At 42.9% G+C, this 12,162-nt stretch overlaps 1 protein-coding gene across 3 annotated transcripts in view; it reads left to right on the top strand.

Annotated features, from left to right (window-relative positions):
* The window catches only part of srgap2 (SLIT-ROBO Rho GTPase activating protein 2), a 51,618-nt gene that overhangs the window by 35,951 nt on the left and 3,505 nt on the right, over positions 1–12,162 (top strand). For 2 of the 3 annotated variants that reach the window (XM_063910866.1, XM_063910868.1), the window contains exons 5-21: positions 982–1,185; positions 1,591–1,719; positions 2,513–2,734; positions 3,251–3,352; positions 3,463–3,660; positions 3,755–3,839; positions 4,648–4,675; positions 4,987–5,017; positions 5,721–5,781; positions 6,411–6,488; positions 6,595–6,729; positions 6,828–6,933; positions 8,441–8,665; positions 9,845–9,924; positions 10,342–10,540; positions 10,901–11,038; positions 11,187–11,403. In XM_063910866.1, coding sequence (XP_063766936.1) covers positions 982–1,185; positions 1,591–1,719; positions 2,513–2,734; positions 3,251–3,352; positions 3,463–3,660; positions 3,755–3,839; positions 4,648–4,675; positions 4,987–5,017; positions 5,721–5,781; positions 6,411–6,488; positions 6,595–6,729; positions 6,828–6,933; positions 8,441–8,665; positions 9,845–9,924; positions 10,342–10,540; positions 10,901–11,038; positions 11,187–11,403 — 2,238 coding nt within the window. The remainder of the gene's footprint in view (positions 1–981; positions 1,186–1,590; positions 1,720–2,512; positions 2,735–3,250; positions 3,353–3,462; positions 3,661–3,754; positions 3,840–4,647; positions 4,676–4,986; positions 5,018–5,720; positions 5,782–6,410; positions 6,489–6,594; positions 6,730–6,827; positions 6,934–8,440; positions 8,666–9,844; positions 9,925–10,341; positions 10,541–10,900; positions 11,039–11,186; positions 11,404–12,162) is intronic. The other variant, XM_063910867.1, reaches the window with a different exon arrangement.

Below are 12,162 nucleotides of genomic sequence, written 5' to 3'. Positions count from 1 at the left end.
GTAAGTTTATACAATTAAATTAGTGAAGTTACTATCTCAGTTAATAAAACAAATAATTAGGAATTTCAAAAGTGATTGCAATGGCATTTGAATGTTTATATATTTTATCTATTAGATATTATCAATGTTTTTTTATAAACCGGTCCGTGGTCTTCTTCCTTTTTTAAGCAAAAGTGGCCTGCGGGCAAAGCAGGTTGAGAGTCTGTTCTGTATACTCAGGTTTCTGTTAGACTCTGTGGTGCTCATCATTACAATTTATAATAATTATACTGTCTGAATTAATCATTGATAGTTTAGACATCATAACTGTCTGTTGTTTGGGTCTTCTCACGCTGTCAGGGGTTTCATAGCTTCTGCTCACATATGTCAACAGTACTGCCAAAAATACTGTGTGTGTACGTGTGTGTACGTGTGTGTGTGTGTGTGCAACGTTTCCTCTCACAGCACATCTCTGAGCAGCAAGCCACTGTGTACCGTAGCTGCATTTCAGCCTGGCCCATAATAGCAGCTCTCATGCTGTAATTATAGTAAGAGATAGAAATAGATCTGGTTTTAGTGATGTGCATATGCTCACATGCTTACTCATAGACTCGATAGAGTTTTTGTCTGCAGTGTTGTGGCGGGGTTAGAGCAGCTTAATGATGGCTCTGGTGGTGGTCGCTTGAATAAGGCTGACAGTGCGCACACACACACACACACACTTCACTTCAGTTTAAATCTCCAAGTTAAAATCTTGCCACCATGTCCAAGCGTAGCTGTGTAGTGCATTGAATGGGGCTGGTTATGCGACTCATTTGCTTTATTACCTTTAGAAAGACGAAAAATTGCGTCTGTATATTGTGCTGTTTTTGTATTTAGCCCCAATGCTCCACTATTCTCATTTTGCATTTTGGTCCAGAGCCGGAAAACAAAGTAAGACACACATTGGGGAAAACACACTCTTTCCTGTCCTTGCAAATCTCAACACTTGTTCCTTCCCAGGTGATGAAGACATACCACATGTACAACACTGACAGCATCAATGCCGAGTCCAAGCTGAAGGATGCAGAGAAGCAGGAGGAGAAGCAGATGGGACGCTCCGACCGACAGACCCCGCGTTCCCCTGACACCTTGGCCAGCATCAAGACAGACGAGAAGCCCGTCAGGCGCTCCAGTGTCAAGAAAATTGAGAAAATGAAGGAGAAGGTGAGGGGAGCCGCATCTTCCGGGGGGGGGGGGGGATCTGTTCCAGAGTGCTCCACCTGTTGTCACTCTGACTTACGACGTGTGCCTCATGAAAGATTTATGAGTGCATGACTGGCTTATTGCTAACCTTGTTCACTACAGCCAGGGGCCTGTCACAGCAACATGATTCTCCACTTCCTATTATCCCAAATCAATACTGAGGCTTTTCATTCTCACACCTGTTATCCCTCTTCTTTCTTTCCCTCTCTTTACTTATCATTACCCTCATTCTTTTTGTATTTTTTGTATTATCTCCAATCTATTTTCCCCTTTTTCTACCGTCTTTCTCTCTCTCTCTCTCTCTCTCTCTCTCTCTCTCTCTCTCTTTCTCTTTCTCTTTCTCTTTCTCTCTTTCTCTTTTATCAGAGGCAAGCTAAGTACACAGAGAACAAGCTGAAGGCCATCAAGGCCAGGAATGAATACCTGCTGGCTCTCGAGGCCACCAACAGCTGTGTCTTCAAATATTACATCCACGACCTCTCCGACATCATTGACGTGAGTATAAACACACCATGTTACTCTGTGGGAGCAGCTAACGTTGTGTGTGTGTGTGTGTGTGTGTGTGTGTGTGTGTGTGTGTGTGTGTGTGTGTGTGTGTGTGTGTGTGTGTGTGTGTGTGTGTGTGTGTGTGTGTGTGTGTGTGTGTGTGTGTGTGTGTGTGTGTGTGTGTGTGTGTGTGTGTGTGTGTGTGTGTGTGTGTGTGTGTGTGTGTGTGTGTGTGTGTGTGTGCGCGTGCTCTAGCCGATGGTGGCCCCTTGGTCAGTCTCTTCACATTAGCTTCAATGCTCCTAATGAAGGCAGTAGACCAGTCGCCCTCGTTGCATGTTTCCTCTTCTTTGTCTCTTTCCCAACAACCCTTGCAACAGAGTGGTGTTGTGCACATGTCTTTTACAGAGTATTTGCATGCCATTTGTGATATGCAATCCTTTTGTCTATTTAATTATGGTTTATTTGATAGGGACAAATATATAATATAGTTTATTGTGGATGCTAATTTGCTACAGTCATCTCCAGAAAGTTAAAAGGAGTGAGATACAAAAGAAACTCCTTAAAAAATGTACACGTAAAAGCAAGACATGATTAAAGATTTGTTGTGAATTAAGGTTTAGGTAGCTCTCTTAAATGTGTTTGCAGCAAATTTGAAGTCGTCCAAGACTTTGTTACTTTCTCAAAAAAAGCTCTCCTTGTCAAAGATTTGTGCAGATATAAACATTACTGTTTCCACTTGAAGTTGCTCGGGTGGATCTGCTGCAGCTATGTAATCTATATTCTGTGTGTTCTGTTTCAGTGCTGTGACCTGGGCTACCATGCCAGCCTGCACCGTGCCCTGAGGACTTACCTGTCGGCAGAACAGAACGTAGAGACATCCAAGCACTCCGGCATGGAGACACTGGAGGGAGCTGCAGAGAGTTTGGAGGCCAACGGGGACAAACAGAAACTGATGGAGACCTACAACAATGTTTTCTGCCCCCCAGCTCGCTTCGACTTCCAGTCCCACATGGGAGACACGGTAAAGCTGTGGTCCTTGAATCACTATTAGGAGGGTATTTTTTTTGTGATAAGTAGTTCTGATTGAATACCTAAGAGATAGTTCACCCACAATCAAACGTTATTATTTTCATTTCATCTGTATTGCTATGTATCAATGAAAATCTAAAATTGTTGTTGCGAGTTGCCAAGTGTTGAAGATATTAGCCATAGAGATGTTTGCCTTTATCTTTTATATAATGGAACAAATAGTGTGAAAACATATTTGATCTCCACAGCAATGTCCCTTTGAAGAAACCATGACCTACAGTATGTGCGGAATAATCAGTGCAGTTTCATTAAAGAACTCTCTACCTTCACCAATTGCATCACCAAGCTGACAGAAACGTGCTTTTATAATCTACAATATGTATTTTAGATTTTGGGGTTTCCCTTTAAGGCTGCACAGTGAAAGGATTGTTTTTGTGATGCTGTAATCTCAAGTTGTTTGCCGTCTTTCTTTAATCTGTGTTCTTTATGTGTGTGTATGTGTTTTTAGATGGGAGTGGTGTGCGCACAGCAGCCGCTGGAAAGTGAGCTGCTCCAGAGGTGTCAGCAGCTGCAGTCCCGCCTCTCCACACTCAAGATTGAGAATGAAGAGGTGAGACATCTTTCTGCTTAATATTAATAATTCAACTTTCACCCCTTCGCGGCTGTCTCGTGTGTTAATCACAGCCTTCATCTCTTTGTCTCTTCTTTACTGCCCATCAGGTGAAGAAAACCATGGAGGCTACTCTGTCCACCATCCAAGACATGGTGACAGTGGAGGACTACGATGTATCCGAATGCTTCCACCACAGCAACAGCATGGAGTCGGTCAAATCCACTTTCAGCGAATCATATCTCAGCAAGCCCAGTCTGGCAAAGCGACGGGCCAATCAGCAGGAGACAGAGCAGTTTTACTTCACGGTCAGAGCTAGATATGTCTGACACATTTGTGCAGTTTATATATGAAGAGCATAATCTAAAACCCCTGAGTGTGTGTCTTGTGTGTGTGTTGTAGAAGCTGAAGGAGTTTCTGGAAGGCAGGAGCCTGATCACAAAGCTGGAGGCCAAGCATGACCTCATCGACAAGACCATGGGAGAGAGTGAGTGGAGCTGTCCTTCATAGCTATTAGACATTGTCCATGTGTCTTGTGTAAGTGTGTTGGGTACTTGGAGGCCCCCCCAGTTGGAGGAGATGGATTCAGGGAAAGGCTTGGTGCCCTGAGGCGGAATAGGGGGCAGATCAGAGACATGATGGTTAAATGTGACAGATCAGGCCTCATGCAGGGAAGCAGAGTATGGTTAATATATTTAATAATACCAAGCTGTGTGTGTGTGTGTGTGTGTGTGTGTGTGTGTGTGTGTGTGTGTGTGTGTGTGTGTGTGTGTGTGTGTGTGTGTGTGTGTGTGTGTGTGTGTGTGTGTGTGTGTGTGTGTGTGTGTGTGTGTGTGTGTGTGTGTGTGTGTGTGTGTGTGTGTGTGTGTGTGTGTGTGTGTTAGGTAAAGGTCACAGTGACAGTGACCATATGGGGATGCAGCTGCGGTTTTAAGTGTGGGGGGTTCCTCTGCTAGTTGTGCATGTCCACAACCTTACAGGATAACCTCTTCAAAACGGTGTGTGTGTGTGTGTGTGTGTGTGTGTGTGTGTGTGTGTGTGTGTGTGTGTGTGTGTGTGTGTGTGTGTGTGTGTGTGTGTGTGTGTGTGTGTGTGTGTGTGTGTGTGTGTGTGTGTGTGTGTGTGTGTGTGTGTGTGTGTGTGTGTGTGTGTGTGTGTGTGTGTGTGTGTGTGTGTGACCTTAGTGGGAAAGTTTGTTTTCTGTCCATCAGAAGCGGTTTCCTTATGTCACCTGCTTCTACTATAAATCTGTATCTCTTTCTCCCTCCCCCTCTTCCTGTTTCTTGCTCCTTTAGGTCAGAAGACTGACTGTTGCCTTGCCAGGTAGGTGTGGTAGAGAAAGGAAATATGCTCACACACACACACACACACACACACACACACACACACACACACACACACCTACACGCACACGCACACGCACACACACACACACACATACACACTTGCATATACTGTAAAAGCATTTAAGCTGGATTTCTTGGCAGCCAGGGGTATTATTTTCCCTGTCACTCTGTAAGGATAATTTCAACACATGTGTCTGTGTATACAAATACAGAGTTAACAGAGTAAAAATAGACTTTCTTCCGGAGATATAATGACAGAGTGACATTTCTTTCTCTCCCTCTGTGTAGCGGACGGAGAAATTCGGCGGTACGGAAGCAGGTAATTATATTTCATAACGGTGCGTCTTTGTTTTTGAGCGACTGTCAGGCTCTCGCGGTAACTTTGTGATTAACCCGAGCTGCATGTTTCTCACAGTATTCTCCGCCCACAGCGTGAACGGGCATCTAGATGTTGACACTACTTTGGTTATTGTTGCAAACCTCTGATAATATACCTCAATATTCCGACATGTATCACTGCTGTTGGTGTACTGTTGTGCATTTTGAAAAAAAAACACATCAGTGATCAAAAGCAACTGCTCCATTGGTGAACCTCTTGTTTGTGGCTCCCCCTTATGGGTAGCTTGTTTTTTGGTCACCATCTCTTACTTAACAGAGAAATCAATGATTTTTTATGTCAAATAAAGTCAGGTTTTCAAAACATATTAAAACCACACTGGGATTCACATAACAGTAGGAACATATATCAGCCAAAATACCTTCCTTAGCCTTACCTCCAGGAGATTTCCGTAAACCCCAAACAAACAAAGGGAAAAGGAAAAAGCTCCGTCTCCTAGCAACAGCTGGGTAATGTGCCCACCATCCTTCCCCCCTACACACACATAAACGTGTGCAACGATGCATGTGCATGTGCAGACGTGTGTGCGGAAATCCACCTGACAAGATGTGTGCTGTTTTATGTCCACACCGGCCTCCTGCCCTGTGTTCCTCTTTGTGGAGTAACTCCCCTCCTCCTGTTGCAGGAGTCTGGAGAAGTCATTCCTCTGATGGTGGAGAGCTGCATCCGCTTCATCAGTCGCCATGGTGAGTGAAATTCTCCAGTCAAGTGATGGGTTTAGCATCAGCTTTTTGCTGTGCACTGATTGGTCGCATTGTTAAATTAAGTCTGATTGGTTCTGGAACAAATTAAAGTGGGAACTTTTTCTAACTCTAACAAGGCCATCATAAAAGGCAAGAACACATTTTCAGATATTAAGTTAAAACATGTTCTTGCCTTTTTTTTTTACCACTTAGCAACATTGTATAAAGACATTTACAATGCTGGATTAATTTAAATCTAGATGGGTTATTTATCTTCATCTTCCTTTTTTACTAAATAACATATGGCAAGTTCTCCCGTAGATATGCCTCTGTACAGGTTTGAAATTCCAAAGAGCTCAATATCAGCAACACATGAAACAAAATGATCACACTTTAATTATGTTTTTCTTGTTTGTTTCCCCCTGTATTTTTCTTTTTTTGTTGGATTGGTTAGTTTTTTTTCTCGTTTTAATAGCTTCTTGTTGTCATTATTAATAGTTTTTTTTCTATTAGAAGGGATGTCCTTTGTCTTTGGTTTCTTCACCTCGTCTGTCACGTTTTATTTTAATATTCTGGATGTTATGCAATCCTATATGTATCCTCTAATATACAATGTGTACCTGTCTATGTAGGTCTGCAGCATGAGGGCATATTCAGAGTGTCAGGCTCTCAGGTGGAAGTCAATGACATCAAGAATGCTTTTGAGAGAGGTAAGACTATCATCCAGCAGGAAACCTGAGCATTTAAAAACAAACACTGCTTTTATTTATTTTCTCGTCCACTTCCTGCTCGCTCTGTCTTTTTGCCCGGATATAGGTGAGGACCCGCTGGCAGGGGACCAGAATGACCACGACATGGACTCAATCGCTGGCGTCCTGAAGCTCTACTTCAGAGGACTGGATCATGCCCTCTTCCCCAAGGAAGTCTTCCATGACCTCATATCCTGTGTCTGTAAGTCTCTCCTCCTTGTGTCTGTTTGTGTGAGTGTGTGTTTATATGCTTGATTGTGTGAGTAATCTTCTGGGTCTTGCGGTTGTGTTATTTTCCAGCGATGGAGAGCCTCCAGGAGCGAGCAATCCACGTTAAGAAAGTTCTGAAATCTCTGCCGAGCAAAACCCTCATCATTATGAGATACCTGTTCGCCTTCCTTAACCAGTGAGTAGCAGGACACACAAACACACTGATACTGAATTAAGACAGACTTTTGTTCTACGTTATGACTGTAATGTAATTTACCTCTAAAGGCAAAACAGTATGTACAGTATCCGATCTCGTCAAGCTGTTTGGCTGGCCTTTAAAGCTTCAATTGACTCTGTCAATTTGTTTAATGCCAAGTGGGCTTCTTGTTAGGTATTAAAATCTTTTGAAATCTGAGGAGTATCAAGAAAACAAGCTTGGGCTTCCTTATTAAATAGATACTCAAAGCCTTACAGAATGTTATAAAACATTTAGAAGTTATTGTTTATCTTCAAGGGATCTAAAGTAATTTTTTTGTATTTAAATTTCAGAATATTCAGAACATTTCCATACATAGACACTCAATAGTTTTATAAACACCACAATGAGGTAAAAGGCATTCTCTTGGCTTTCTCACAAAAAATCTAAACATCCTTTAACCTTTTTGGGGAAATCAAGTCCCTAATAAAAGTTCTAAGTGCAAAAGATAGTTCTGCCTATTCATTACTCAAGGAATTCCCCTCCAGTTTATTTGTATACCACATGCAGTCTCAATGGGCTCACAAAAGCCACAAACCCAGGCTCTTTAAAATGACGTAGACAAACTCCACCAAAAAGCCTCAGCCAATTTAAACAAAGACCTTCCTCGTCTGACTTTTATGGATTCAATAGGAGCTTGGGAGGGCTTATGTCATAGTTAATATGTTAAATTTCCTTCTGGGTATTTTCTTTTCAGTTTTACTGTTGTAATTGCCTGATTTTCATTCATTTCTTTTTTTTTTGAAAGGTGCTATGTATATATAAAAAGTGTAATGTATCTAATAGATTATAAACCAAAAGTAGTACTTTATTTGATGCAGAATGTTTTGAATGTTTGCCATTACCAAATAACATCAAATTAGATTTTAAAACAAACAAATAGAAACATAAATTCCACACCATCACATCCATCTTTGAAAAACAACAACTGAGCCTTTCAGAAGTAGGGAGATAGCAAAGGGAGTGAAAGACAAAAAGAAAATGGATGTGGGAGATCTGAAATTTGAGACTCCTGGGTAAACTAAACAGAGACAGAAGGGGAGCTTCTTCTTTTCCACAAGTGATTTACAGTCACCACAATGCTCCTGCTTCTTCCCACATACTGAAACACACACACACACACACACACACACACACACACACACACACACACACACACACACACACACACACACACACACACACACACACACACACACACACACACACACACACACACATCATCAGAGCCTCAAAATGAAGTGATATATTGAAGCAGGCTAAGGTACTGTTTACTGTTTGACCTTGTGCAATTCAACATATGCCTTCATAGCTCATGCACAAGCAGGAGGCAGATGTAGGCTATAGATGACATGTCATGGTTGTTTGTGTGCACAGTGGGTTTTGTTTATAGTATATGTTAAAGAAGTATAGATGAGGTAATGACTCTTTCCCCCTTTCCTCCCAGCCTATCCCAGTACAGTGAGGACAACATGATGGACCCCTACAACCTGGCCATCTGCTTCGGCCCCACCCTGATGTCCGTGCCCGAGGGCAACGACCAGGTCTCCTGCCAAGCTCACGTCAACGAGCTCATCAAAACTATCATCATCCACCACGACACCATCTTCCCCGGGCCGCCAGAATTGCAGGGCGCCATTTATAGCGTCCCTGGAGCTGGAGATGACTTCTGGTGAGGACAGGAAGTTGAATTGCTTAGACTTTAAGGAAGCCAAGGAATGTCCTTCCAGTATTGTCTAACTAGAGCGGAGTTGAGGATGATGATGAGGCAAGAAAAAGGAGGGGAGGGCAGGTTGTTGATTTAGGGGCTGTCGTGGAGTGATGGGGGAGCTCAGCTTGTCTGCTCCACTCAGGGCCAGGGAGGGCCCCCCCCCAAGGATCAGCTTACCCTCCATCATACATGAGGCTTAAGTACCGCCTGACCACATCAGCATACACACACTCACACACACCGCAATGCATACAAGGGTCAATTTGACACTGATGACAGGCCTCCGCACCAGTTATTATGATCACTGCCAGTGATTGCGGTGGTTCAGGCTGTTAGACATGCTGGAAGAGCAGCGCTCAGTCTGTACTGCAGAGAGTGTATACAGAAAAACATTGTGACACTGACAGGGCTTGGCTGTATCGCCACATAGCTTGCATTTACGCCCCTTGATCAATAGGAATTTTTGGCCTTTGAGCGAAGGTCCACATTGACAAAAAAAACAGACATACACAGGGTATTTGATTGGTTGATTTCAGACTCAATATAGATTCAGTAAAGCAGAATTTGACAACATTCAAGACAACAAGAGAAATAAATAAAGCAATTGCAATTTTTCTAATGGAATTTTACTCCTTGCAGTGAACAACAATAAAATGAATTCCCAAACACATTTATTTTTGTACAGTACGTTGATAACTCTACATCCATAGTAGTATATTTAGAGGTAAAAATTACAGAAAATATATAATAGCAAATATATATTCACATATATTGGAAGCCATTATTTTTCCTGATAAGTTTGCTTTCTGTGGGAGAATGAAGAGTGCCTTTTGCCTTAGACTCAGGACCTCAGTAAAATCCTGCCTGTGGCCTTGCATGCACCTTAAATCAGCTCTAGGTCTTGTAGAGCTTCAAATTCAAGCAAAGAAAGACAGCACATTTTAAATGAACAATATTACTTCAAGGAGTGTAGAGGTTTGCAACCTGTCTATAATCTCGACATTACACAGTGGTTCATGCTGTATAAGGTCTTGTGATTATAAAGAGGAGTATGAGGTCAGGCTGTGAGTCATCAACACATGTTGTCCGTCTGAGACTTCTGTATTTTCTAACGCGTCTGCTCTCTGTTTCCTCCCTCAGTGATAGTCCACACTGTGAGCCCCCCCTTGTGGAAGAACCTGCGCCTGACACAGTCTCTGTCAGCCACAACAGCGAGGATGGTGCGTGTAACACACACACACACATACACACACACACACACACACACACACACACACACACACACACACACACACACACACACACACACACACATATACACACACACAGCAATACATGTAGTTTATATACTGTACATAATGTACCTTTTGCACCAGTTTATGAAATCTCATCCTGCTTTGCTCACCAGTTATGGCTCTAACCTTTTAAACCAGCTCACATCTTTCTCCCAGTAACACTTTTATGATGCTGCTTTGTTACTTTTAACATTTGTGGAGTCACTAAATACAGCTGCACTAATCTGCTATGCACTAATCTGGCTCCCCTTCTCTTCCACCTCTCTTTTCTCTCCCCATTTGTTGCTGCCTCCTGCTTCTCTGTCCACGCCCTGTGTCTGTCCACCCCTCTCTGAATCTCAGGCTCCTTGGCCATTTCAGAGTCTGACGCATTCGAAGCCATCGCTCGGTTTGACTACTCCGGCCGGACTAGTCGGGAGCTGTCGTTCAAGAAGGGCGCGTCTCTGCTTCTCTACCAGCGGGCCTCTGATGACTGGTGGGAGGGGCGACATAACGGAGTGGTGGGATTGGTGCCGCATCAGTACATTGTGGTGCAAGACACGTAAGATTTGTTTCAGTCCGAGTTCTTTATGGCTAGGGAGTCCTTTTGTACATGCATGCAACTATTGTGTACAACTGAGTTCATAGCTCCCAAAACTGACAGCGAGTGAGTAAAAAGTAATCGAGTTTATTAGACAACAATTTAGTGATTTGTACACAGGATAACAAACTTTGGGTTTCCGTTTCCTTCATTTAAGGTAAAACAGGTTACAAAATAATTGATCAGTGTTCATTATTCATTTAGTACAGTTTTTACAGAACAGTTTTGATCATTACTTGTGTTTCCTTGCAGCATTTCCTGTAGTCTGTCTGGATATGAGTCATAAGTAATTAATTATAAACGACCATTTGATTGTGTCAGGCCTGACGGGGGCAGGGGAAGTCCAAAGCCTGATATGGACAGCAAGGAGCTGCTGGAGGAGAGAGTTTCTACGAGAGTCAGCGCTGCCTCTCCTACTGGAGCTCATGTGGCCGACATCTACCTGGCCAACCTTAACAAGTGAGTCGCAGACTATTCATAGTATATAAACTATCATTTTCACCAGAATTTAAATGACTAATGTGAAAGTAAGAACCATGAGATTTATTTTATTTTTTTGCTGTTGTTTTTGGAAAAGAAATATGATTAAAATATTTGTATCATTCAGGTTGAGGAAACGTCCGGAGTCCGGCAGCATCCGTAGATCGTTCCGGGGCTCAGAGAGCGAAAGTACGAGTCCAGGACCCAGCGGAGGGGGAGGAGGGGTGAGAACCGCTTCCCTCCCTGTTGGTGGGGCTCTGGTGAAAGAGAGCGGAGACAAACGACCTGTCAGCGCTCACAGCATCCTCAACTCAGTCACTCGTCATTCCTCTCTCAAGACCAAGGTAATGTTATAGCTTTCCTTCAACACATGAAAGAAACCCTTCATTCCAAAAAGGACTATTTGTAGATCAATTACTCGCCCTGTGTTACTTTGAATTCTTAACAAGAACTTTGTTTTCCTCTCATCTCTTCACGGTAAACAGCACCCCCCTGTGTCATAAATGACTCATTACATCAAAGCATTTATTGATCTTTTCCATTGACTCAATAACTTTTTGACCAGAGTTGTTATTTACCTGTTATTGTTCGAGTGACAGTCCTCCAAGCCTTCCAGTGTGTGTGTCGGTGACACTGGTCAGCCTTTAACTGTGGCTGTCAGCTTGAGTGGTCATCCACCACCTGAACACTCCACGGAAGCGCCTTTTCTCAGCATGGTGGCATATGGTACAAAAGCAGTTGCTCTGACAATCTTAGGCCTGTTCCCCTTCGTGGTGTGCTTTGTAGAGGGGATCGACAAGTGATTTTGTCACTATCTTGGAGTGCGGCAAGATCCATTTCACCATGTAAATCCACCTGCTCTACCGGCAGAGTGCACTTTAGCAATCAAGGCCTTCACTTGAGTGGCAGAAGCTTCTTTACCTTTGTCTCCACACATTTCAAGGACAGACTCTTTGCTTCTGACCTGAGCCAAGTCATCCGCAACTCCGCATCTCTCTAAAGATGTCATATCGCAGCCAAGTAAAAAAGAGAGTTGCTTATATTTTAAAAGAAAGATTCTAGAAATTCAGTAATATTTTAGCAAAATTATTTCCTGGACAGCT

Source organism: Eleginops maclovinus, chromosome 20, assembly GCF_036324505.1.
Source record: "Eleginops maclovinus isolate JMC-PN-2008 ecotype Puerto Natales chromosome 20, JC_Emac_rtc_rv5, whole genome shotgun sequence".
NCBI lineage: Eukaryota > Metazoa > Chordata > Actinopteri > Perciformes > Eleginopidae > Eleginops > Eleginops maclovinus.
This window is presented reverse-complemented; position numbering and strand designations above follow the sequence as displayed.